Raw genomic sequence first — 26,210 nt, forward strand, 5'->3', positions numbered from 1 at the left:
CTAATGCCTTTTACCCGCCAAAATAACTAATGTCGGCATACAACCACTGTTTCGCCATTGAAGAATCTCGAACTCATAGTGGCCATCGACTTAGAATCGAGAGGTTTCTGATGAAAATGGTTAGCCATATTGCTCGGTATAACTCTCATAACAAACTCACAAAATTACTACATATCATTCCCGCGACAGCTTGGAAGCCATCTTTTGAAAACGTGCAGTTTGGTCCTTTTCATCTGCTCAATGAGAAAGAGGCTAGGTTACCTTGTAAGCCTAGCACAGGAGCGCCGCAACCATCATATCGGTGGTTTAAAGATGGCGAACTTATTACTTACGAAGAGAACAGTCGCTACAAGTTGGATATGGACGGAACACTGGTTATAAAAGAAGTCGATAAGGATCAAGATGGGGTCAACTACACTTGCAAGGCAAGCAACCTTATGGGCGAAGACTCTATAACCACAGTGCCAATTATTCTTGGTAAGCAATGTCAGTTTTACAAGTCAGTAACAGATTTCTACAGCTATTTTATCACGAAAGGAAATCAATTTAAACGGATGTCATCCATACTTCTGCGTTTGATCGTTTGTTCTGAGAAAGACTTTTGACGGTGATGGCGACTGGTGCTTCGACGACTTTAGTGGAAATCAACTTAGGGGTCAGTAATGACGATGATGATTATGACTCGCCTAATATGTGAGTTTGGCTGTGGTTATTCGGAGCAACCTGTACATGTGCCAGGACGCATTAAAGGGGAACTGAAGGCTGAAATTTTCATCTTATTCGCTTTCATCTCTAACTTTCTTTAGAGGAATGAGATTAAGTCTCGATATTTCTTTTCGTTCAATTCTTGTTATTTACGAGAAAATTAGATTTGAAGTTCCCTTTTTCCCGCTTTGGCGGCCGTAACGCCGTCGTCTAAAAACTATTATCAGCGGTTGAAAATGTCACGTCAGTGGTGCGTTCACTATTCATTTTGTTAACTGCAGTTCCACCAATGTTGACAACTGAGCCTTCAAACCAGACAGTCCTTGAGGGTACCACCGTAACATTCCAATGTAGTGCCACAGGAAACCCAACTCCAAACATAACATGGACAAAAGATGGCAAGGGAGTGGGATCTGGGAACATTCTACGCTTTCAGACCAACAGAAATCAATCTGGAAAATACTGGTGTTCGGCAGAAAATGGATTAAATATTACCGCCAATGGAAGCGCTTTTCTAAATGTCCTATGTAAGTAGAAATCGCGCAGGAAACGAGATAACATCATGCCAAATATTTCAGTTTGAGCCACGTGTCTCAAGAGTTTCATTAAGAGGATATCAAATTGATTTCCTCTTGGTTTCATTTGAAGCATTTGCAGGAAAAGCATTGTGTTAAGCCAACCTTTCACTTAATAAAACATATTCTCATTATATTCTCAATTTTTTAAACCATTGACGTTATTATCGAACGCATTTTATTATTATTTCAGACAAACCAAGCTTGACTACTCTTCCTTCGGATCAAATTGTTTTGGAGGGTAACACGGCCACATTCCACTGCGAGGCCACTGGAAATCCAGCACCAAAGATAACGTGGATGAAAGATGGGAAAACTGTTTCTCAAGAACAACCATTGAATATTGAAACCCACAGAAATGATTCTGGAAAGTACTGGTGTCTAGCAGAGAACGGATTAAATTCCACTGTTAATGCTAGTGCTATGCTTGATGTTCAATGTAAGCGATGACTTTTTGTCGTTTTTCTAAGTATGGGGTTAAAGCAGTACGCTGTAGATGTAGGATGAAAAATGATGTTTACAACCTCGTCTACACCTTCAAGTTATGCAACCTCTATGTTAAGTGTTCTTTTCAGGGTTCTAGGGGTTGTTCAACCTGTGAACTATTAAAATTTGCAAAGAAACCGACAGCGAGTTCATAAACAAAGAGCTCTAAAAACCAACAAGACAATTCCTGTCCGCTTCGTTCGCAGTTCCACCAAGTTTAACAACTGTTCCAGTAAACCAGACCATCATGGAGGGCAAAACAGTAACATTTCATTGCACTGCCACCGGGAACCCGGCTCCAACGATAACATGGACAAAAGATGGCGAAGATGTGGAGTCTGGAGAAGTATTGAGCCTCGAAACCAGCAGGAATCAGTCTGGAGAATACGTTTGCACAGCAGAAAATGGATTGAATTTTAACGCTAATGCCAGTGCTGTCCTGGATGTTCTTTGTGAGTACCATGCATACAGTGAAAGACTAGACTGTTATAAACGTCGTATCTCAGTTTGAGATACGTGCGTGTTGACCGCGAAATTTACCATTAAAGCACTCTGTTCGTGAAGTATCACTATACCGTAGTTGAGTTTAGTTTCCTATCCACGGCCCCACAGGTAGAAACAGCTGGAGTTTACGTTTTACTCATCTCAGGGTATATCAATTATTACTAACAACAAACTGCAAAGGAAATTCGACGAGGTAGTAGCTCATTCTAGCCCCTTCCCCCTTCTTGGGGGAAGGGGCTAGAATGTTACCAGGAGCGATTAGCAGTACTCCAAGTCCGCTTAATCGTCACAATAGGCATGCAAAATATTTTTCTCATCAAACCTGCTTATGACTAATTCATTACCTCACCCAAAAGGATAACAATACACTACCAGGTCGCTTAATTATACAGAAACTGTAACAGTAGGCAACGGAAAATTGCTGAGAAATTTATTTCAACTTAATCTATTTCAGACAAACCAAGCTTGACTACCCTTCCTTCGGATCGAACTGTCTTAGAGGGTAACACGGCAACATTCCACTGTGCGGCCGCTGGAAATCCAGCCCCTAAGATAACATGGATGAAAGATGGGAAAACTGTGTCTCAAGAACAAACATTAAATATTGAAACCCACAGAAATGATTCTGGAAAGTACTGGTGTCTAGCAGAGAACGGATTAAATTCCACTGTTAATGCTAGTGCTATGCTTGATGTTCAATGTAAGAAATGACTCTTAATATTTTTTAATGAAAGTCAGAATAAGAGAGTTAATTAACGGGTTCTATAGTCTCTACACACATCATTCAGGCCTCATACCAACAGGTAAGATTTAGAAGTCTTGTAACCACGATCGTCGTCCAATATTCGAGCGACCGCCAAAAATCCAAACCCAAAGTAGTTGTAACGACCAATAAAATGTCTGCAAAATATCACAAGAAGAAAATTAAAACCCAAAATTAAAACACGTAATTGGCTTCAGTCGCGGCGAAAGTACAAGTGACGTACTCGAAATTGGTTTCATCTTTTTGGCTTAGAGCTCAACAAGTTTTCTTGAATAGTCCAATGTGAGATAAAAAGAACCATACACACTAAGAAAAAATTGGTCAAGCCGATCCCCGCTCACTCAAAAAAAGGAGAAAGGATAAGAAAAAAATCCCAAATAGAGACTAAAAGATCACCTCGACTTAGCGGCTTGCTAGCGATCCGGGGATTGATTTAACTGTGACAATGATTTCCACAGTACACCATGCAGACCACAGTACACCAGGCAGACCTACGAAAATTGACAATTTGCTTTTCTTGTAGTTCCGCCAAGTTTAAAAACCACTCCAATCAACCAGACTGTCATGGAGGGCGCCTCGGCAACATTTTACTGCACCGCCACCGGCAACCCAGCTCCAGAGATAACATGGACAATAGATGGGATGAAGGTTGGATCCGGAGATACGCTGAGCTTTGAAACTAATAGGAATCAAACTGGGAAATACTGGTGCTCAGTGGAGAATGGATTAGATGTTGTCAACGCCAGTGCTGATCTCGATGTTTTGTGTAAGTGAATTGTTAAACTATGAAGAAAATCACGAATAAAGCTCCTGAGACTTTTGGTAAGAACAGAAAAACTGCCCGAGAAAGACATGGACGTTTGCATCTGATTGGCTCAGAAGGTGCTGCGTGTTTCCTGGTCCAATCGCAAAGCAAAGTAATGTAAAACCAGTACAATCCAGGATAACCTTTGAGTTTCAATCAAGCATTGTTTTAGGCTCATGGTAAAGAAGGCCAATTACACATTGGCTACATAGTACTTACCTTTAATTATACCTTTTTCGGTCCAGATAAACCAAGTTTGATCAGTAATCCGACAAACCAGACCGTCCTGGAGGGTACCTCAGCGACATTCCGCTGTGTGGCTGATGGAAATCCAATCCCACAAATAACATGGAAGAAAGATGGGAAGACTGTGTCCCAAGGAGACACACTGAACTTTGAAACAAACAGAACTCAATCTGGCGAATATTTTTGTTTGGCAGAGAATGGTTTAAATTCTACTGCGAGCGCCAGCGCACATCTAGATGTTCAATGTAAGTAGCTGGTTTGATTTGAAAGCTTTTTGCCCACGGCTAACTGGCCTCTCCGTTAAGGTCATATTAATCTTGCAACATAGACAAAAACTGGCTATACGCTTTTTTGCAGTTCCACCAAGTTTAGTTACTACTCCAGTAAACCAGACCATCATGGAGGGCACCACAGCCACGTTCCATTGTACCGCCACTGGTAACCCAGTTCCAAAGATAACGTGGACAATGAATGGAAAGACAGTAGGATCAGGAAAAACACTGAGCTTTGAAACAAACAGGAATCAATCTGGGAAATATTGGTGCTCAGCGAACAATGGATTAGATGTTATTGTCAACGCAAGTGCTAACCTCGATGTCCTGTGTAAGTGAACTGCTGCACTATGGGAGCAATATTGCACTAATTCTGTGCCAGAAGAAGCTAAGTAATTGTACAACTCTCTCCTGCTGCGGGTTGAGCTATATAAAAGCTGTACAGTTCTTTACTATGATGACGATAAAGCGCGCGTTCACATAGCGTATTGTAAAACAAAATGAATGGTCACGGGTACTCAAAACTGTCAAAGGATATTTTCACAGGTAGCCCATGAGACTTCTTCTTTAAACAAAAAAATTGTCAGACCTGCAAGAAAGACAAGGTTGTTTGAGCTTTGCATTTGATTGGTTCAGAGTGGGGTCCGTGTTCCCTGGTTCAATCCTAAAGTAAAGTCAGGGAAAACTAAACTCGAGTTTTAATTTTGCCTTTTCCGTTCAGATACACCAAGTTTGACCACCCCTCCGACAAACCAGACCGCCCTTGAGGGTACCTCAGCGACTTTCCGTTGTAAGGCTGATGGAAATCCAACCCCAAAGATAACATGGGAGAAAGATGGGAAGACTGTGGCTGAAGGAGACGTACTGAGCTTCGAAACAAACAGAACTCAATCCGGCAAATACTTATGTTCGGCAGATAATGGTTTAAATTCTACTGCGAGCGCAAGCGCACATCTTAATGTTCAATGTAAGTAACTGGTTTGATTTGAAAGCTTTTTGACAACGGCTAACTGGCCTCTCCGTTAAGGTCATATTAATCTTGCAACATAGACAAAAACTGGCTATACGCTTTTTTGCAGTTCCACCAAGTTTAGTTACTACTCCAGTAAACCAGACCATCATGGAGGGCACCACAGCCACGTTCCACTGCACAGCCACCGGTAACCCTGTTCCAAAGATAACATGGAAAATGAATGGGAAGACAGTAGGATCAGGAAAAACACTGAGCTTTGAAACAAACAGGAATCAATCTGGGAAATATTGGTGCTCAGCAAAGAATGGATTAGATGTTATTGTCAAGGCAAATGCTAACCTCGATGTCCTGTGTAAGTGAACTGCTGCACTATGGGAGCAACATTGCACTAATTCTGTGCTTAGAGAAGCTAAGTAGTTACACAACTCTCTACTGCTACGGGTTGTGGTAAATGAAAGCTGTCCAGTTCTTTACTATTATGACGACAAAGCGCGCGTTCATAGAGCGTATTGTAAAACAAAATGAATGGTAACGGCCAATTAGAACAGCCAAAGGAAATGTTCACAGCTAGCCCAAGAGACTTCTTCGAAAAACAAAAAAATTGCCTGAACTGCAAAAAAGACAAGGTTGTTTAAGCTTCCCATTTGATTGGGTCACAGTGGGGTCCGCGTTCCATGGTTCAATCTTAAAGTAAAGTAAGGGAAAACTAACGCGATCCATGATAACGTTCGAGTTTCAATTAAGACTTGTTTAAGGCACAGGGTAAAGAAGGCCATATACACATTTGCTACATAGTGCTCACCTTCAATTTTGCCTTTTCGACTCAGATAAACCAAGTTTGACCACCACTCCGACAAACCAGACCGCCCTTGAGGGTACCTCAGCGACATTCCGCTGTATGGCTGATGGAAATCCAACCCCAAAGATAACATGGAAGAAGGATGGGAAGACTGTGGCTGAAGGAGACGTACTGAGCTTCGAAACAAACAGAACTCAATCTGGCAAATACCTATGTTCGGCAGATAATGGTTTAAATTCTACTGCGAGCGCAAGTGCGCATCTTAATGTTCAATGTAAGTAACTGGTTTGATTTGAAAGCTTTCTGCCCACGGCTAACTGGCCTCTCTGTTAACGTCATATTAATCTTGCACCATAAACCAAAACCGACTATACGTTTTTTTGCAGTTCCACCAAGTTTAGTTACTACTCCAGTAAACCAGACCATCATGGAGGGCACCACAGCCACGTTCCATTGCACAGTCACCGGTAACCCTGTTCCAAAAATAACATGGACAATGAATGGAAAGACAGTAGGATCAGGAGAAACACTGAGCTTTGAAACAAACAGGAATCAGTCTGGGAAATATTGGTGCTCAGCGAACAATGGATTAGATGTTATTGTCAACGCAAGTGCTAATCTCGATGTCCTGTGTAAGTGAACTGCTACACTATGGGAGTAACACTGCGCTTATTCTGTGCTGAGAGAAGCTAAGTAATTGTACAACTCTTTACTGCTGCGGGTTGTGCTAAATAAAAGCTGTACAGCTCTTTACTAAGATGACGACAAAGCGCGTTCACATACCGTATTGTAAAACAAGATGAATGGTAACGAATAATCAGAACAGTCAAGGAAAAATTTCACAGGTGGCCCAAGAGCCTTCTTCTAAAAACAAAAAAATTGCCTGAATTGCAAGAAAGACAAGGTTGTATAAGCTCTGCATTTGATTGGTTTAGAGCGGGGTCCGTGTTCCCTGGTTCAATTTTAAAAGTAAAGTAAGGGAAAACTAATGAAATCCATAATGACGTTCGAGTTTCGATTAAGAATTGTTTAAGGCACATGGTAAAGAAGGCCACATACACATTTGCTACATATTACTCACCTTTAATTTTGCCTTTTCGGTTCAGATAGACCAAGTTTGACCACCACTCCGACAAACCACACCGCTCTTGAGGGTACCCTAGCGACATTCCTCTGTGTGGCTGATGGAAATCCAACCCCAACGATAACATGGAAGAAAGATGGGAAGACTTTGACTCACGGAGACACACTGAGCTTCGAAACAAACAGAACTCAATCTGGCGAATATGTTTGTTCAGCAGAGAATGGCTTGAATTCTACTGTTAGTGCAAGCGCACATCTCAACGTTCAATGTAAGTATTTGATTTAGTTCCTGGGCCATTTCGATAAATTACTCTGTGATTCACGAGGCCATGATATCTTTATTTCTATTTCAGACACGACTAGTTTAATCACCAAACCATCGGACACAGTAGTCATGGAAAACCAAGAAGTGAATCTCCAATGTAGTGCCATTGGGAACCCAACTCCAAAAATAACGTGGATCAAAGACGGGGAGGAAGTAGACACAGGAAATAAACTCAGCTTCAAGGCCCTTAGGAGTCAAAGTGGAAGATACTGGTGTTTGGCACAAAATGGCTTAGAGGACAGTGTTAATGCCAGTGCTTATCTGGATGTACAGTGTGAGTATAAAAACAACGAAATGAAGGGGAACAGCAACTTTGAAATTCAGCTTACAAGTTTGTTATTTGCACAAGGTTTTCAAGTGTTTTTCCGTAAAAGGCTGCTGATAGGGCAGAAGGCGGCTGTGCCCAAAAAAGGGGCAGTAAGGCAAAACCTGAACACATGAGCCTGCAGTAAGAGATAGCCAGTTGTTCCTATCTTCTGGTAACAGTACACTTCACACATTTCCCGAACTAACAGATGGCTCTCCGTGAAAAAAGTGTATCAAAATTGAACATTAATGACATAAAGGTATTAATTTATTTCAGTTCCACCAAGTCTAATCACAACACCACTTGACCAGAGAGTTATTGAAGGAGCCAAAGCAACATTCCACTGCAATGCCACAGGAAACCCAACCCCACAAATAACATGGAAAAAAGATGGGGAGGTTGTTGCTGAAGGAGAAAGTGTGAGCTTCGAAACCAACAAGAATCACTCTGGAAAATACTTGTGCATTGCAGAAAATGGATTGAATTCTACTGCAAGTGCCAGTGCAAATCTTGACGTTCAATGTAAATAAATTCAACTTGCATATACATGTATCTGTAGAGTAAAGGATCCATGTGATTCAAAAAAACTTAAAAATTACTCCTCTCTACCGTGTTCTTATCTGAGTCGGAAAGTGGAAGGAGCTACTTTCTTATTACAACCTCACCCTATTCCGTTTCAGACACGGGCTGATTAAGGAGGCCTATATCTAGTAAAGGCATCGTCAGTCTATCCACTCGAGGCCTTTCACTTTCCACTGCTAGTTAAATATGAAGCTTGCATGATGGCTTGCATTGGCCATGAGAAAAAAATGGTCTAGCTTTGAACGTTGATTGTCATCAAAGACCCACATATGAGATTGGGGATCTTGCGTAAAGCGTTATGCATACTCAAAAGTATCAATACTTCTGTCATTCCAAAAGCAGGGAGTCTGAATGAAGAACGTGTATTTTTTGTTTTAGTTGCACCAAGTTTGATCACAACACCAACTGACCAAACAGTTATGGAGGGAGCCGAAGCAATATTCTTCTGCAACGCCACAGGAAATCCAATCCCAAAGATAACATGGATGAAAGATGGAGAGATTGTAGGTCAGGGAGACACACTCAGTTTTGAAACCAGCAGGAATCAGTCTGGAAAATACCTGTGTTCAGCAGAAAATGGACTTAACTCAACAGTGAATTCCACTGCTAATCTTGATGTTCAATGTATGTATCTGTTGACAATTTTGAAAAAAATTTCTACATTGAAGTATAGTTGTAGATCCCTTCATAATTTCTCGCATTTTATTCCTAGTTCCTCCAAGGTTCTCTACCAAACCATCTGATAAGACTGCCATGGAAAGTGAACAAGTCACTTTCCACTGTACAGCCACTGGAAACCCAACCCCAACGATAACATGGCTAAAAGACGGAAACCGTTTGGCCGAGGGAGAAACGCTGAGTCTCACAGCCAACAGAACCCACTCTGGAAAATACTGGTGTTTAGCAGACAATAATTTAGATATAGCAGTTAACACAAGTGCTTCCTTGGATGTGCAGTGTAAGTACACATCAGTACGCAGTCAGCTCTTTCTCTGTAGAACACTGAATAAAATGGCAGAGTTTCTTCCATTCAAATTCTTTGCTCACATTTAATATCTAAACTATTCTGATCAAAGATCCTCAGTAACACAGACACTTGGCATTGAACAAAAAGGAGTTAGTCTTTGAGGGGGCTAACTGAATGTACGGTAGAATCCTGATAACCCAAACTCCTAACGGAAACGAAAATGGTTGGAGCTTCACGTGGCAGGAATTCGAGTTAGCTGGTTTTAAATGACCAAGAAAATAGGGTCAAGGGAAATTCGATCTTGTTTGAGTTACCAGGGAGTTTGAATCAACGGAATTCAAATTAGTGGGGTTCACTTAATATGTTTGTCATTAAATAGTTGCCCAGCGTAATGCAATGGTCAGCTGGATGAACTTTAGGATCAACCCCTTATTTTATTATCTATTTGATGCCCCAAATTGTCCTGCATGCAATTATCATATTTAAGTAATAAATGGATAAATACATCAAGATATATGTGTACCTTTTTTTTTCAGTTACACCAAGTTTAATTACAACCCCAGAAGATCACACAGTCATGGAATCTGAAACTGTAACATTCTATTGCAATGCCACTGGCAACCCAACCCCAAGGATAACATGGATTAGAGATGGGAAGACTATTGCTGATGGAAACATTCTGAGTCTTGAGACCAACAGGAATCAGTCTGGAGAATACTGGTGTTCAGCAGAGAATGGACTTAACTCAACTGTGAATGCCAGTGCTAATCTTGACGTTCAATGTTAGTTTTGATCAAAAACTTAATATTTTCTAAATATATTCTATTAACTATTAAATTTTCAACACAAAAAACAATTGTCATGCAAAGTTCAGCCATCTTTCCTATCTATCATGGATAAAATTTATAATCAGGCAGACGTCATGTGAGGGTATAAGGTAACATTGTAATAAGTTATAGTTTTGAAATTCAATGTTTAAATATGTATGTTATGTATCTAATGTACACTAATAAGAAACGCAACTTCTGCACAATAATTTGTATCATTTACTCTACAGTTCCTCCTACTCTCAAAATCAAACCACGGGATCAGTCAATTGTGGAAAATAAGGAAGTGACTTTCCACTGCACTGCCACTGGCAACCCACCTCCAACTATAACATGGATTGAAAATGGGAAGACTGTGGCTCAGGGTGATTCTTGGAGCTTTATAGCTAAAAGAAATCATTCTGGAAAATACTGGTGTTCTGCAACAAATGGATTGGATAAAACAACCAATAGTAGTGCCTACCTTAATGTACAATGTAAGTATGGCTGAAAGGTATTTGTAACTTAATTGTAAGCAATATCGATAAATAAATGCCCCAGACTTCCAGCAATCTTAGTAATGGCAATTGTGCGCTATTATAAATTTGAGGGGACAGAGAGGGAGGATCTTGGTTGAAGCAGTGGGATACATAACTTCTCAAAAAGTTGTGCATAGAAAGCCTTCTGAGAGGAAGTCTGTTTTTGTACACAACAACAAGAAGGTTGAACTCAATTTGATGTCCCAAACAAGAACAATATCATAGCCATCACAATGTATTAGAAATTTTTAGATCATTAATTCACTGTAGTCATTCAGTTTGGTATACATTCTTGTATGATCTTTTTTAGTTGCACCAAGCTTAATTAGTACACCAGCTGACCAGACAGTACTTGAAAGTGAAACAGCAACCTTTTACTGCAATGCCACTGGAAACCCAGCCCCAAAGATATCTTGGATAAAAGATGGGAAGACTGTGGCTCGTGGAGAAACACTGACCTTTAAAACAAACAGAACTCAGTCTGGAAAATATTGGTGTTCAGCAGAGAATGGGTTGAATTCTACTGTCAATGCTAGTGCTAGTCTTGATGTTCTGTGTAAGTACTTTGCAAGAATTTTATAATTTTCATATTGTTATCACAAAGAGTTTTTAGGCCATATTTCTTGCTAATCTCTGAGTTTTCTTTGGAGTGGTATTTGATTTATTTAGCTGGCCATACAAAGATATTCCACCCACTAAATTGACCAATCATAGTGCACATTCTAACAGAGAGATATTATATATTGATCAACAGTCAGTAGTGCATACAGTATATGTATTCTACTGACAGTTTTTCAGCAGTTGTCTTAAGGTCAATGACCAATAATCTGCCTGAGTACAAGATGGAATGTCAGCTAATTGTTGATAAATTGAGATTTGGGCTGAACATTTATTTTTGTATCAGTTTACCACAGATGATCTTTAGGTTGAGTATTACTCAAACATCCATTTGCTGTAGACCAACTAAAGTTAGGCTACTTATGTGCTGATCAATTCGAAGCTTCAATTACCACATCCCCCCTCCCATAAACCAATCTTTGAAAGTTCAAATGCCCCAGGGGCTGGGATATTGAAGCTTTGAATTGATTGGCATATTACACCACTCATGAACCAGTTTCTGCATCATATTACAAAACTGTATTGCACAATATGCCAGTTGTCTATATTCTAAGTGTTTAACCTAATTTTTTTACAGTTCAACCAAGTTTCACAACTGAACCATCCAATCAAACAATAGTTGAAAATGAAGAGGTTAATTTACATTGCATGGCCACTGGAAACCCAATCCCTGAGATAACATGGATCAAAGATGGGAAGACTGTGGCTCAAGGAGACAAACTGAGTTTCAAAGCTAACAGAAGTCATTCGGGAGAATACTGGTGTAAAGCTGGAAGTGGTTTGAATATCTCTATCAATGCTAGTGCTTACCTGGACGTCCAATGTAAGTGAATGACTGTTTTGAAGTAGATTTAGAGCTGTACACTAAAGTTATCTTACTAGTCTTTTCCTATACAAACAGACCAAAAAGGAAACAGAGGAAATATGAATGTCTAGAAATAATCTGATACTTATTGACTAAGTATGGTTTTTCACTGTAATAGGTACAGACGTCGACATGTGCATACATGGCATACCTTAGTTACATATAGAAAAGCTACCAAAGATTTCGTAAACAGACAACTGCCTTAAAGGCCGGTTTTGTATTCTGCTTTTACATTTTCATGCTGGTTGAGCACTCTTCAAATGTCCACACGGCGCGTGTTTACCTATACCTCCATGAAGCTAGAAATCTACTCCCTGAGTTATTGAGAACCCTGCATACGGCCAAATCGATGTTGCTTCCTCAGTAGATTCTTTCTGAGCTAACATTCTACTTACTAAGTGAAGCTGTCCAAAGCAAGTTCTCGTTTTTGGTGGTATTTGACTGTATTTTCGACTGTATTTTCGACTGTATTTTCGAGCCCACGTTTGTTTATAGCCTTTTCGTATTCCAAACCTGTTACAAAGTGAGCGATGTTTACCTCCTTCGTGTTTACGTTGTGTAAAGATCACGAAGAACCACAATGTTACTTAAAGGTGTGGCGGCTAAGCTCTAGTTGGAAAAAAATGAAGATGGCGTTACTGTCGAGTGTGACAGTACTTACGCACGTAAACGGTGTGTGTAGGCGATCTGTAGTTTACGCTAGGTGTATCTCAAAGGGGAATGCTGCAGCGAAAGTTTTTTGAAATCTCACCGTGGAAAAGACGGGGATCTCATGGGGAAAATAGCTCGTTTCGCATTTCAAAACTAAGGTTTGGGGATAAGACGTAATAAATTTAACTGAAGTTAATAGCCATGGTTGAGTTAATTTGGGTACTATCCATAGCGATCAGACCTCGACACTTAATGACTATATTGCAACGTATTATTTACTGCATGTTCCATTGGTGCATTTATATAAATTTCGACTCGATTTGACTGCCTATTGTTTGACGTTTCCTCTGGACGATAATCAGATGAGAATTGCCAGAAATATTCTGGGGATTGGGACATGGTTTGATGCTACTTTGGTTTACAGAGTTAATGAATGTAACCGAAGAAGTTACAATTCATAGACCCAACGTTTCGACACTCCTGTCTAGTGCCTTCATCAGGGGTGATCTAAACGCTGTAACAAGAGGTCCTTTCACATTCTGGGGTTTCCCTGCCTAGCGAGGCGACGAGGGCGGACTGTTCACCTCTCAACTCTCAACGTTGGTTTTAGTTTTGCTTAAAGGTTGGTCAATCACTAAGTTTTGGGCAGCAAAACTAGAGCAATTCCAGTGTTAAAACTTTCAGTCCAAAACCAAAAACAAAAACAAAAAACAAAACAAAAAACTAACGAACAACCTAAAAGGTTACAAGCTCAGCGCCCAAACAACTAAGCTACACTCCCTCTAATTCTACATACTTATACAGTGAGTTGAGAATTTATATCATTTGAAGAAACTGAAAATTTTGACAGAATGTTGGATCAATATCAGTATCTGGGCAACTGCCCACCTACCCCTCCCCTAAACCAACATTAACCCTAACTTGTCATTAATTGACTGCCATTGGGTTAGGGGAGGGGTAGGTGGGTAGTAGCCCAGATACTGATATTGATCCAGAATGTTAAACAAAACTATTCAAAACTTGTTATTAAAAAGCTTGCCAAATTTTATTTCTTTAAGCTCACATTGTGTTTCCATTTTTTGTTTAGTTGCACCTGGTTTAATAACGGAACCAGTTGACCAAACTGTTACTGAATCAGAAAATGTAACATTCCACTGCAATGCCATCGGGAATCCAACTCCAAAGATATCATGGATGAAAGATGGGAAGACTGTGGCTGAAGGAAAAACACTGACCTTTGAAACCAACAGGAATCAATCTGGAAAGTACTGGTGTTTAGCAGAGAATGGACTAAATTCCACTGTTAATGCAAGTGCCACTCTAGATGTCCAATGTAAGTTGGTTAAACATGATTATAAATCTTACATGAATTATCTATATTGCATCTTTTTTATAGCTTCTTGGTAATGAAAAAAACCCAAACAATGAACTGTAATTAGAGCTATATTCTACTTTTATGTATTAGAAACTCATCTGACCTTAGCAGGGGGTTTCAAGAAAAGGTGCACTGGTGATTGTTGGTCGCCTAAAAGACCTCTTGCTGCTGTCTGTTTAGTCTGCAAACAGGTCCTTGTGTTCAGGTTGTTTTCCTGGTAAAGCTGCACATTACATCCTCGACAGCCACAATTCTTGAAACCCTTGCTTAAGTACCTTATGATGGATCAGTTTAATTGCTTCTGTTTGACTTCATTAAAGGAACAAAACTATAAACCTGAATACAAATTTTTAAGATTTAACAGCTTATTCATAAATTTGTTGTGCTCCTAGTTCCACCCAGTTTTACCACCAAGCCTTCTAACGAGACCGTTGTTGAAAATATGGTGGTGGCATTTTACTGTGCTGCCATTGGTAACCCTGTTCCAAAAATAACCTGGATGAAAGATGGAAAAATAGTATCACAAGGAGAGAGTCTTTCCTTTGGAGCGATCAGAAGTAAGGCTGGAAAGTACTGGTGTTCAGTGAGTAATGGCTTGGGTGTTGCTGTCAATGCAAGTGCTCATCTTGATGTACAATGTGAGTATTGCAGTTTCATTTTAGAGAAATGAACAGACTCATTGAGTACAAAGCCAGAACAAAAGGCTATAGATAAATGTGTTGTCATTTTGTCATGAACGCCATTAAGACATACAAGTAAGGAATAAATTTTTTTTTGTGCCAAGGAGATTTACTCTTTTCCATGTTGATTTTGCACTAAAAATCACTTCCAGAGATAGGAAAAGGCTAAGGGGATTTTTTTGGAAGGGATTCCATGGATTTTGCACAAATTTTATTGTGTTTCACAAATATCAATTCAATATTCTATAATTTGCAGTTGCATCAAGTTTAATCACAAAACCAACAAACCAGACAGTAATCGAGTCCAAAACTGTAACATTCAACTGCTCTGCCACTGGGAACCCAACCCCAAAGATAACTTGGCTAAAAGATGGGACTACTATGGGTCATGGAGAAACACTGAGCTTTGAAGCGAACAGGAATCAATCTGGGAAATATTGGTGTTCAGCTGAGAATGGATTGAGTGAGATTGTGAATGCCAGTGCTATTCTTGATGTACAATGTAAGTGAAAATTTTGCATTTACGTAGATATTTGGGTAGACATGGAATAATTCTTTAACTTCCAAAATGTCCTATTGGCTTGTGAATTCCCCCCTCTAGCTGGTACACATTTCCTTGTAAATCAGTGAGAAGAATTTAGTGATAATCAAGATAACAACATCTGCCTGATAAGTTTAAATATTTTTGTTACTAGTTTGCTGGATGATGTATGGATATTATGTGGAGAAGGAACATGTACATGTTAATCACATTTGGGAGTTAAAAAATGGATTTAGGCAACAAATTGCTGCTTTTGGTTAATGCAGCTATGTAGTATTTGTAATTTTTTTTTTGAGCTATGTCAATCAAGAACTTCCAGTGCAAGTCTTTGAGAAACAGTTAACTGGTAGCTATTTTTCAGTTATTTTTTTAAAGATATATCTCTATTGACTGATGAAATGATTTTTCCCTAGTGAAAGGGTAATTATTACTCTTAAACTTTACACAGCCTGTTTTATTTTATCATTAGTGAGTATAATCAAATTGTTTTAGTTCCACCAAGCATAATAACCAGGCCATCAGATCAAACGATCATTGAAAACAAAAGGATAACCTTCCACTGTACTGCCACTGGGAACCCAACTCCAAAGGTATCGTGGCTGAAAGGTGGAGAGACTGTGGCTAAAGGAGAAACTTTGAGCTTTGAAGTCAACAGAAATCAATCAGGAAAATACTGGTGTTCAGTAGACAATGGCTTGGGTATCACAGTGAATGCCAGTGCCCACCTTAATGTACGATGTAAGTGATTTCGTAGAAAAGGTTGTGGTTATTCATCATGGTGAATAACAGTAAAAGCTAAGTTTTCTGTTTGTCTCACAATGTAGTTGCGTGTGATGAAGATTGCGATGTTTTGACTGCATACTGCTAGTCTTCTTCAGGCAATTCTAGTCTTTTTCGCCTGAAGAAGACTAGCAGTATGCAGTCGAGACATCGCAATCTACATCACATGTGACTACATCGTGAGACAAAAAGAAAACTTAGCTTTTATTGTAAGTGATGTATAGCATATTCCCCCTTTCACTTAGGTGAGTGATCAAAAAGGAATTTCTCCTTACAATGTCTATGATGGCATGCAAGTTTTTCATGATTAGCCTTTGGCCCTTTTGAGGTTTAATTTAAAAGATGAAATGAGGACATATGTTAATGAATGAACGTCTTTTCTAGACCCACCAAGTTTGACCACAAAACCCTCTGACCAGGTTGTCCTTGAAGGCACAGAAATCACCTTCCACTGTGCTGCAGATGGGAACCCTGTGCCTGAGATAAAGTGGATGAAAGATGGCAAGACTGTGGCTACTCAAGGATTGCTTATCTTTGAAGCTATGAGGAATCAATCTGGGAAATATTGGTGTTCTGTGGAAAATGGACTGAATTCTACTGTTAATGCTAGTGCCACTCTTGATGTTCAGTGTAAGTGAGAATGTTATATCTTATTGAGAATTTCTATGGACTCTGAGGCTGCAGGGATGTCTACAGGTGGACTTGTGTTCTTGAATGCCGAAGTTTCCTGTTCCCCAAAGGAAATGAAATTTAGCCAAGCTCAGTACTGATCCAATTTTTATCTCCATCACCAATGCACAACAGTTACAAGTGTGATACTTTAGTTTTACACTATCTCCAGTTTGTGTACTTTTAAAGAGTAGAGGCTGATCAGTTGAGAAGGAGCAGAGCTTTTCAGGATTATGTTTTGTCATTGAATCCTTTTTTCTCTCCCTCCAGTTCCCATGCATAAATCTTTCTAAGTACCTGACTTAACTGCAGTGTTATCACTCCTAAAATATCTTTCCTAGTATTGCATCAATTGGCAGCTACCTCAAGTCATAGGGTGTGACTGATCTACATTGGTGACCTCTCCGCACTCCTAACTGTCATCGCTTTTCTAGATTTACCATCCCTGTGGAAAAGTCAAATCAAAGTTCTTGTTATCAGCTTGATTTTATAAGTACTTATTGAGGCCTGACACACCTAGCAGACTCAGCACTAGGGCATGTGTAGGCTGGGGGTTTTGCCAAGAAGGAATCATAGTCTTATATCAAGGAATAGTAGTCACAAGGCCTTTCTCTTAAACCTTTCTCACAGATTTGCCAAATTTTGTGAACAAGCCTGTTAACCAAACAGTAAAAGAGACTGACATGGTAATGTTTCATTGCAATGCCACTGGAAACCCGTTGCCAAATGTAACTTGGTACAAGGATGGAAAGACTGTGGCACATGGAGAGACACTAAGATTTGAAAGCAACAGGAATAATTCTGGAAATTACTGGTGCATGGCAGAGAATGGCTTAAAGACAGTAATGAACACCAGCGCATATCTTGATGTGCTTTGTAAGTAGAAATGCAAAATAACTTGATTATTTGTCCATATTATTTCTGTAGGGGTGATTGAGAACATGTTTGATTGAGTGAAATAAGCACAATTTGTTAAGTGTTATTTCTATTTTGTAATACAAATATCAATACTGTCAAAGGTAGTCTACATTCCCCTGCTATTGTAGTTGGACTTCACTTAACACTTGAAGATCAACTTGTGTTTAAAAATGCATCCACAGTATTATATCAGGAATGAATGGTAAAATCCCAGACTTGTGGGATACTTTGATCATTCACTCTGACAAAGGGCTAACATTTGAAGCTTAGTTTTGGAAACTTCGTATGGTGGTCACTTTACATTTTTGACTCAGTTGATGCACCAAATTATCTTATAATGCCTGCTATCAATGCAGCAGCACAGTTTTGATCATAAGTTTGGGAATCTAAGACAGAAAGTGAGACTCAGTATATTTCTGACGTTTTATACAGAGCTGTGATATCCTCTTTTATGTTTGTTTGTAACTATGTATCAGCTTCCACAGTAAAATGCTTTTAAATCACAACCATCTTAAGCAAATTTTCTCCATTCACAACAATAAATCTAAGCTTATCTATCGACATTTTGAGCAAGAGGCTAGGTAAGAAATAAAAATCTCAGAACCCGACAACTTGTAAAGAAATGTGAGACTCCAAGAACAAAGTAAAATTACCTATGAATAAGACTTTTGGACATCTTTCAAAGAGATTTTGAGATTGAGTAAAAAGTTTTCAAGACCTTTGATTTTCTAAGGAAGCCTCTGCCAATCATGCCTGTGACTATCCTTTCAATGTATCACAACTGATTTTCTTTGTTGCAGTTGCACCAAGCCTAACCACTGCACCCAGTAACCAAACAGTTCTTGAGTCTGATGAAGCAACTTTCCAATGCATTGCCACTGGTAACCCAACCCCAAAGATAACCTGGACTAAAGATGGGATGACTGTGGGTTCTGGAGAGATTCTAAGATTCTCAGCAAGCAGGAACCAATCTGGGAAATACTGGTGTTCAGCAGAGAATGGATTCAAAGCCACTGTTAATGCTAGTGCTTATCTTGATGTGCATTGTAAGTAATTTGGCAAAATTTGTTGATTTTATGATCATTGTGGTTCAGGGTTCCAAGCTCATCCTGTTTCAGAGATGCTATTCTCAACATGGTCTCCCGAAACAAAAATTTGGTCACCAGAAAGGAAGGGGGCAAATGAAAGAGGCATCTTTTTTTGCAATGGTACATAATATGTCAATTAAATGTCACACCTCCTTCCCCACCCCCCCTTTTAACCATGGCAAAGCCACAACATACCACTTGACTGCCGAACACAAGCCGTTGAATGGGCAATTTGGTTCAGAATAAGTCGCTCAATTGTTTTATTACTTGTGAATGACCCAAAGGGTTGCAGCTTGGAGTACTGCAGTTATGTCTAGGCTTTTAAAGGGTATTACTGAAACTCTTTGACTTACCCCTTTGACTTTTTTGACTAGCAGCTAATTCCTCCTTACAAAAACACACCTGAATTAAAGATTAAGGTTATGTGAATAAAGGAAATGATCACCAACTAAAGGAGCTATTGATTGTTAAAGAAATTCTCCTTATCAGCACCTTTGGAAATGTATAGAGAACAGTATGGAGAATATGCATACTGATGTTAGTGTGTAAACGGTCAACATCGAATATTCTTCACTTTCAGTCGCACCAAGTCTCACAGGTGAAAAGGTTAACAAGACGGTCAATGAATCTGATGAAGTGACTCTCCATTGCGATGCAATTGGTAACCCTGCACCAAGGATAACGTGGATTAAGGATGGGAAACCTGTGGCTTATGGCGATACACTACGCTTCACAGCTCTGAGGAATGATTCCGGAATATACCTGTGTTTGGCAGATAACGGGTTGAATGTCACTGTCAAAGCGAGAACTCACCTTAATGTACAATGTGAGTATTTATTTGACAGTTAAAGAGTTGGAATTCTCAACCAAGTTTTTTTCCTTCTGCAAATGAATTTAAGAGATCGGTTGTTTTTTGTTGCCGAGGGGGTGGGGATGGGGATCGTAGTCTTTTGGTTGTCACACAGCAAAATTCGCCTGTTCCCCCATAGGGCTCTGATGTATTCTATTTACCTCCTGGATCAATATCAGTATCTGGACAACTGCCCACCTACCCCTCCCTTAACCCAACATTAACCCTTACTTGTTATCAATTGACTGTTGTTGAGTTAGGGGAGGGGTGGGTGGGCAGTTGCTCAGATACTGATATTGATCCGACCTCCCCTCATTTGCAGTCAATTTTCCATAGTACCCCCTTCATGCTTTCTTTTGACAACCATACCTCCTCCCAGAAAACCATGTGATTCCCCTCCCAAATCCCTCAACCCTCCCCAAGCAATACGTAATGACTGCTACCTAACAAGACTGTTTGAGAGAGAGGTGAAGAAAAACCGATACATTCCGGTTTTAATTTCGACACTCGATTTAAAAGTGTTGTGACAGAGCAGTAACTGGATGAGTAAGAAAATGCTTTAGTTATGGTATCACAAATCCACTCTAGATTGAGAAATCTTCTGATTAGCGCAACTTAATTTACATAATATCTTGTTAAATTTCTTGGATTAAATTGTCATAAGCTAGCTGCAAACTTAACCCCTTCTTTTATAGATCCTCCAAGCTTCTCCATAAAACCTTCTGACAAAACTGTCGTAGAGGCTGATGACATAACGTTTACCTGTAATGCAACCGGTAACCCAACCCCAAAGATAGTGTGGATCAAGGATGGTACGACTGTGTCCTATGGGGAAACTTTGAGTTTGACGCCGAATAAGGGTGAATCTGGAGAGTACTGGTGTTCTGCGGAGAATGGACTGGGTCCTGCTATCAACACAAGTGCCTATCTTGATGTACAATGTGAGTAAAAACATGACACGAGTATGTTATCTTACGATTGCAATTCTCTGATTTAGCAGCGGATAAACGGACGCACTAGCTGCAAAACAATGATCTTCTCTGATCCATTGTAGTTCCAGCAAACCTAACAACTACACCAGTAAATCAAACTGTCCTCGAAGGAGAAACAGCCACATTGGATTGTGCAGCCTCTGGTAACCCAACACCAAACATATCTTGGATCAAGGATGGGATTACTGTGGGTAGGGGAGATCACCTCAGCTTAGTAGTCAACAGGAATCAGTCCGGAAATTACTGGTGTGTGGCAGAAAATGGATTTCAAACTATTGCCAATGCTAGTGCCTATTTGAATGTGCTGTGTAAGTATCAAATGGTTGTTTTAAGTACTTACTTGATAGTGTAAATTCCGGTTGCATGTTGTAAACGAAAACCAAAGTTATCTCGACGGCCATTTACAACAAAGGAAAATATAACAGAAGCGAGAAAAGAGACTTATGCGCAGTAAAACGTTGATTATCAAGTCACAATTACTTTTGAGTTTTACGCCTTTGATCGGTGCGGAGTATTGAAAAGTTTTCAAAACCATGAGTTAACACAATGGAGCAAAATTTGTTGAGTCCCGGATTTCTACTAATATCACCTCAAAATGGCTTCAGTACGCAACATAATCGGTCAATTTGACCTTTTCAAATCATTTGAGAATATTCTTCGTCCCATACCGGGAGGTACAATGTTATTTTTATAATTTCCGTATTATTAATTGTCTCCGGACTTCGTGCGTGAGACGTCTTCAGCATTTTATTATTATCCAATGGTTATTTATTCGATTTACAGTTGCACCAAGCATTACAGTCCGACCGACTAATCAAACCGTTGAAGAGGGTGGCCTAGCTACGTTCAACTGCAGTGCCATTGGAAACCCAGTCCCAAATATAACCTGGATTAACAATGGGAAGACTGTGACTCAGGGAAACACATTGAGTATTGATGCCAACAGGAATCACTCTGGAAGATACTGGTGTTTAGCAGATAACGGATTGAATCCAACTGTCAACGCTAGTGCCAATCTTGATGTGCAATGTAAGTTCGTGATAGATATTGGGTTAATGGAACAGTAAAACGACAGAAGTCCAACAACTTAGTGGGAAGAATAAATTAAACGTATACAAGGATGGCTAGAGTTGCAAAGGCAAGGATTGAAAATGGCAAACTCAAAAAATTTAAAGTAAGGTGGCTCTCTACAGAATAACAATTGTATGAACGTAATCTATATCTTTTCAATTTTTACTTTTTTAGTTTCACCGAGTATTACCATTAAGCCAACTGACAAGACTATTACTGAGGGTGATATGGTAGCCTTCCGCTGCACGGCTACTGGGAATCCAATTCCAGAGATTAAATGGATCAAAGATGGGAAGACTTTGGCTGAGGGTAACACACTAAGCCTTAAAACAAACAGAACCCAATCTGGAAAGTACTGGTGTTCAGCACAGAATGGAGTGAAGTCTGCAGTTAATGCTAGCGCCAATCTTGATGTTCAGTGTAAGTACACAGGGTTATAGATAAGCGCCGGCAGCCGGCGAAGTACGCCGGCTTCTCTGCAAGGTTTCGCCGGCTACTTTCATTGCTTCTAGAGCCCGAACAGAGATGATGTTTTTCAGGTCTAAACTTGGGCTCAATAAAAATATAAATTTGCACTGCTTATCTTTTCTGAAAACACAAAAAGACTTCTGACTCAAGGTTAGTTTAAAAACGTTGAGATGGGGACTGTCTTTTTGACAAATCTTGCTGCGGTGGTAGGAAAGTACGAACGATATGCCGTTTCGTCCGCCATATTGGATTTCGTGACCCACAACCGTTTACCTTTAAAAAAGCTCCGGCTACTTAAAACCTTAAAGAAAACCCTGGTACAATCTAATTATACCACGAGAATATGATGAATATCAGGGGTCCGAAATTATGCTTGTTACAGGCACACAGAGATGATTAATCTTTTTTGAGTCAGTCTACAGTTGTAGCAATCTGGTCATCGCAGGGTCCGATTCATGACACTTTTTGCTCAAAAGCGGTTATAGGACCTTTATTTTTTACCTCATTTTCCTTTTCGTGAATGATCACCAATCTAGTGTTTAAAACCGCTGGGAAAAAATGGCTTATTGCCCACTCTGTTTTGCTTTTATCCATTGTTTCAGTTCCACCAAGCTTTACTGCGAGACCAAGCAACCAAACTGTTGTCGAAGGAATGAATGTAACTTTCCTTTGCACTGCCACTGGGAACCCAACTCCGACTATAACGTGGATGAAAGATGGGAGTTCTGTGGCTGAAGGAGAGACTCTCGGCTTTGAAACCAGCAGGAATGATTCTGGAAAATATTGGTGTTTGGTTAAGAATGGACTGGGTGAAGCTATCAATACAACTGTCTATCTTGATGTACAATGTAAGTTTAAAAAGAAACAAGAAAAGTATTTTCACAAAAAATATTATGACAATGCCAACGAAGTGGAAAAAAAAATTCAATTCGTGCCGTGTAACTTGGCTGAATTTGTGTATGTTCCAAAAGGCGAGGGAAGCGATATGAATATCATATCTGCAAACCTCCTTTGAAGATCTTCCTCTAGCCGATAGTGATATCCTTTCTTGAGGTTAAAATTAAAGGTAACCTGAGCTTTTTTTAATGCGACAATTCCCGATTCCCACACTTTAACATCCTGTCTCTATCGAGAAACACTAATGTGTTAGGAATAAGATCGAAAGCAAATAGGAATGGCTGACTCAGAGAGGGGATTGGAATAGACTGTAAATGGAAACTTGATTGGTTTTCAATTTATTGTTGAAGATGAACAAGTCGTAACTCGGCTGCGTAATTGAAAACTTATATCCTTTTATTCATCACTAAGTTTCCCCGAGTATTATCAGCCAACCAACGGATAAGACTATTATTGAGGGAGATATGGCAACCTTCCAGTGTACTGCCACTGGCAACCCAGCTCCTAATATAACGTGGATGAAAGATGGGAAGACTGTGGCTGAAGGAGACACACTTAGCTTCAAACCCAACAGAACTCAATCTGGAAAATACTGGTGTTTGGCAGATAACGGATTGAAGTCTCCTGTAAATACCAGCGCCAATCTTGATGTCCAGTGTAAGTACTCTAGCATTGTACCAGGAAAATAAAAAAAAAAGAAGTCGTCAATTGTATTTCAATATTTTTTATTCTTGTGACTTCTTGAGTTATTTTATCTCTTTTTATGTTTTTTTCACTTACCGAGCTAATGTTTTCCTATCTCCTGCTGTTCTAAACTTCATGAATGATTCACTATTTATTAGTTCCACCAAGCTTTACATGGAAACCAGCCAACCAGACTGTTATGGAAGGAACAAAAGCTGCATTCCATTGTAATGCCACTGGGAACCCAACTCCAAAGATTTCGTGGATGAAAGATGGGAATGCTGTGGCTAAGGGAAACTCTCTCAGTCTTGAAACCAACAGAAACAATTCTGGAAATTATTGGTGTTTGGCTGAGAATGGAGTGGGTGAAACCATCAACACCACTACCTATCTTGATGTACAATGTAAGTTTGATAAAGAAACTGACGAAGTAATGCGCTGTGTTAAAAGTTTTACGACAATCGTGTCGAAACCAGTGGTAGATCCAGGGGGAAGTTCGGGGGGGGAGGTTTCCGAAACACTTTTCTCCCCCCTTATCAGACCTTTGGTATTTTTAAAACTTGTCGAACGTCTAACCCTAAAATTGTTTCAAAGACAGTTCAACATACTACTACTTAGTATGAAGTATTTAAATTTACTTGTTTTTGAATAGTACTTAGCTTATCGAGGCTGAAAAATTGAAAATAAGTGTATTTAAGTCTGGTCGTCCTTCCCTTATTACGAATTTCTAGATCTGCTTCTAGCACACGTTTCAAAACAAACGAAGACACATCAGGACTGGCCTAGGACGAACAAAGCGACACCTGACTACTTTTTTGTTGTATTGTTAAAGATGAACACGATTACTTTTCTTCTTAATCGTCCTTTCTTCTTAGTTTCCCCAAGTATTGTCGTCAACCCAACGAACAAGACTGTCGCAGAAGGAAATGAGGTAGCCTTCCACTGTACTGCCACTGGGAACCCAACTCCAACAATAACGTGGATTAAAGATGGCAAGACTGTAGATGAAGGAGATACACTGAGCTTTGAAGCTAACAAAACTCAATCTGGAAAATACTGGTGTTTAGCAGACAATGGATTGAAGTTTACCGATAATGCTAGTGCCAATCTTGATGTTTTGTGTAAGTACGATGGCGCCCTACCAGGAGAAGAACAGAAAATCTTTGATGGTAGTCTATTATTAAGCATCTTTGTACTTGCTGGCTTATAATTTACTGGTTTGTTTGTTTTCTCTTTTTCCAGATCAACCAAGTTTTACTTCGAGACCAAGCAACCAAACTGTTATCGAAGGAACGAATGTAACTTTCCTTTGCACTGCCACTGGGAACCCAACTCCAACCATAAAATGGATGAAGAATGGCACTTCCATGTCTGAAAAAGACACTCTCACCTTTGAAACCAGCAGGAATGATTCTGGAAAATATTGGTGTTTGGCTAAGAATGGGCTGGGTGACGCTATCAATACGACAGTTTATCTTGATGTGCAATGTAAGTTTGGTAGAGAAACAAAAGGATAACTGTTTCTTAAAAGAAAGATCATAACAATGATAATGAAATATGTAGAAAATAATTTACTTTTGTACCAACCAAATTTTTTTTCCTGATGTGCCAAAATCTCAACAAATTTAGTAAAGAAAGAAACCCTCATGCAGATCACATTTTTATGTAACCCCGGTGTAGAACTTTATTTAAGTGAGAATGGTGTCCTATCTGATACTAAAGTTTCACGAGCTCTATACTTGGCAGTTTTCGGTTCCCTTAGTGTTATTTTTTTTCATTATCGCGTTTTAAATCAACAAACATCAAAGAGTCGAGTATTAAGCCCAAAGCAAACAAGGATAGCTTAGGTCGGAAAGGTTAGAAAATAGTGGAAATGAAAAGTTGATTTACGCTCAATTTTTGAAAATACACAAATCTTGACTTTGCTCCAAAATGTTCAATTTGCTTTATATTTCTCTAAATCACTTTTTTTAGACCCATCAAGTATCATCATTAAGCCAACGGACAAAATTATTACCGAGGGTAATTTTGTAACCTTCAGTTGTGTTGCCACTGGTAACCCAACTCCAAAGATAACATGGACTAAAGATGGGAAGACTGTGGGTGAAGGAGACACACTGAGTTTTGAAACCAACAGAACTCAATCTGGGGAATACTGGTGTTCGGCAGAGAACGGAGTAAAAGCTGTTGTCAATGCCAGCGCTAATCTTGACGTCCAATGTAAGTACAATTAACATTATACCAGTTTTCACTTGTGGTCCAATACCTGACCTCTTTTTACTAACTGCTTTGTTATTCACTTTTTCATGCTGTGTGTATTATATCT

General features: G+C 39.5%; 1 protein-coding gene across 13 annotated transcripts in view; it reads left to right on the forward strand.

Annotated features, from left to right (window-relative positions):
- LOC113686605 (hemicentin-2) overlaps positions 1-26,210 on the forward strand; it is an 85,187-nt gene that overhangs the window by 27,373 nt on the left and 31,604 nt on the right. For 11 of the 13 annotated variants that reach the window (XM_089207245.1, XM_089207251.1, XM_089207252.1 and 8 more), the window contains exons 9-47: positions 190-477; positions 987-1,232; positions 1,474-1,719; positions 1,973-2,218; positions 2,725-2,970; positions 3,557-3,799; positions 4,084-4,329; positions 4,442-4,687; positions 5,078-5,323; positions 5,436-5,681; positions 6,157-6,402; positions 6,515-6,760; positions 7,235-7,480; positions 7,565-7,810; positions 8,120-8,365; positions 8,804-9,049; positions 9,138-9,383; positions 9,929-10,174; positions 10,450-10,695; positions 11,048-11,293; positions 11,933-12,178; positions 13,959-14,204; positions 14,639-14,884; positions 15,183-15,428; positions 15,960-16,205; positions 16,632-16,877; positions 17,547-17,792; positions 18,635-18,880; positions 19,503-19,748; positions 20,468-20,713; positions 20,827-21,072; positions 21,548-21,793; positions 22,010-22,255; positions 22,906-23,151; positions 23,612-23,857; positions 24,043-24,288; positions 24,760-25,005; positions 25,127-25,372; positions 25,859-26,104. In XM_089207245.1, the coding sequence (XP_089063371.1) occupies positions 190-477; positions 987-1,232; positions 1,474-1,719; positions 1,973-2,218; positions 2,725-2,970; positions 3,557-3,799; positions 4,084-4,329; positions 4,442-4,687; positions 5,078-5,323; positions 5,436-5,681; positions 6,157-6,402; positions 6,515-6,760; positions 7,235-7,480; positions 7,565-7,810; positions 8,120-8,365; positions 8,804-9,049; positions 9,138-9,383; positions 9,929-10,174; positions 10,450-10,695; positions 11,048-11,293; positions 11,933-12,178; positions 13,959-14,204; positions 14,639-14,884; positions 15,183-15,428; positions 15,960-16,205; positions 16,632-16,877; positions 17,547-17,792; positions 18,635-18,880; positions 19,503-19,748; positions 20,468-20,713; positions 20,827-21,072; positions 21,548-21,793; positions 22,010-22,255; positions 22,906-23,151; positions 23,612-23,857; positions 24,043-24,288; positions 24,760-25,005; positions 25,127-25,372; positions 25,859-26,104 (9,633 nt within the window). The remainder of the gene's footprint in view (positions 1-189; positions 478-986; positions 1,233-1,473; positions 1,720-1,972; positions 2,219-2,724; positions 2,971-3,556; positions 3,800-4,083; positions 4,330-4,441; positions 4,688-5,077; positions 5,324-5,435; positions 5,682-6,156; positions 6,403-6,514; positions 6,761-7,234; positions 7,481-7,564; positions 7,811-8,119; positions 8,366-8,803; positions 9,050-9,137; positions 9,384-9,928; positions 10,175-10,449; positions 10,696-11,047; positions 11,294-11,932; positions 12,179-13,958; positions 14,205-14,638; positions 14,885-15,182; positions 15,429-15,959; positions 16,206-16,631; positions 16,878-17,546; positions 17,793-18,634; positions 18,881-19,502; positions 19,749-20,467; positions 20,714-20,826; positions 21,073-21,547; positions 21,794-22,009; positions 22,256-22,905; positions 23,152-23,611; positions 23,858-24,042; positions 24,289-24,759; positions 25,006-25,126; positions 25,373-25,858; positions 26,105-26,210) is intronic. The other 2 variants (XM_089207254.1, XM_089207253.1) reach the window with 2 other exon arrangements.

This window comes from Pocillopora damicornis, chromosome 5, assembly GCF_964200805.1.
Source record: "Pocillopora damicornis chromosome 5, jaPocDami1.2, whole genome shotgun sequence".
NCBI lineage: Eukaryota > Metazoa > Cnidaria > Anthozoa > Scleractinia > Pocilloporidae > Pocillopora > Pocillopora damicornis.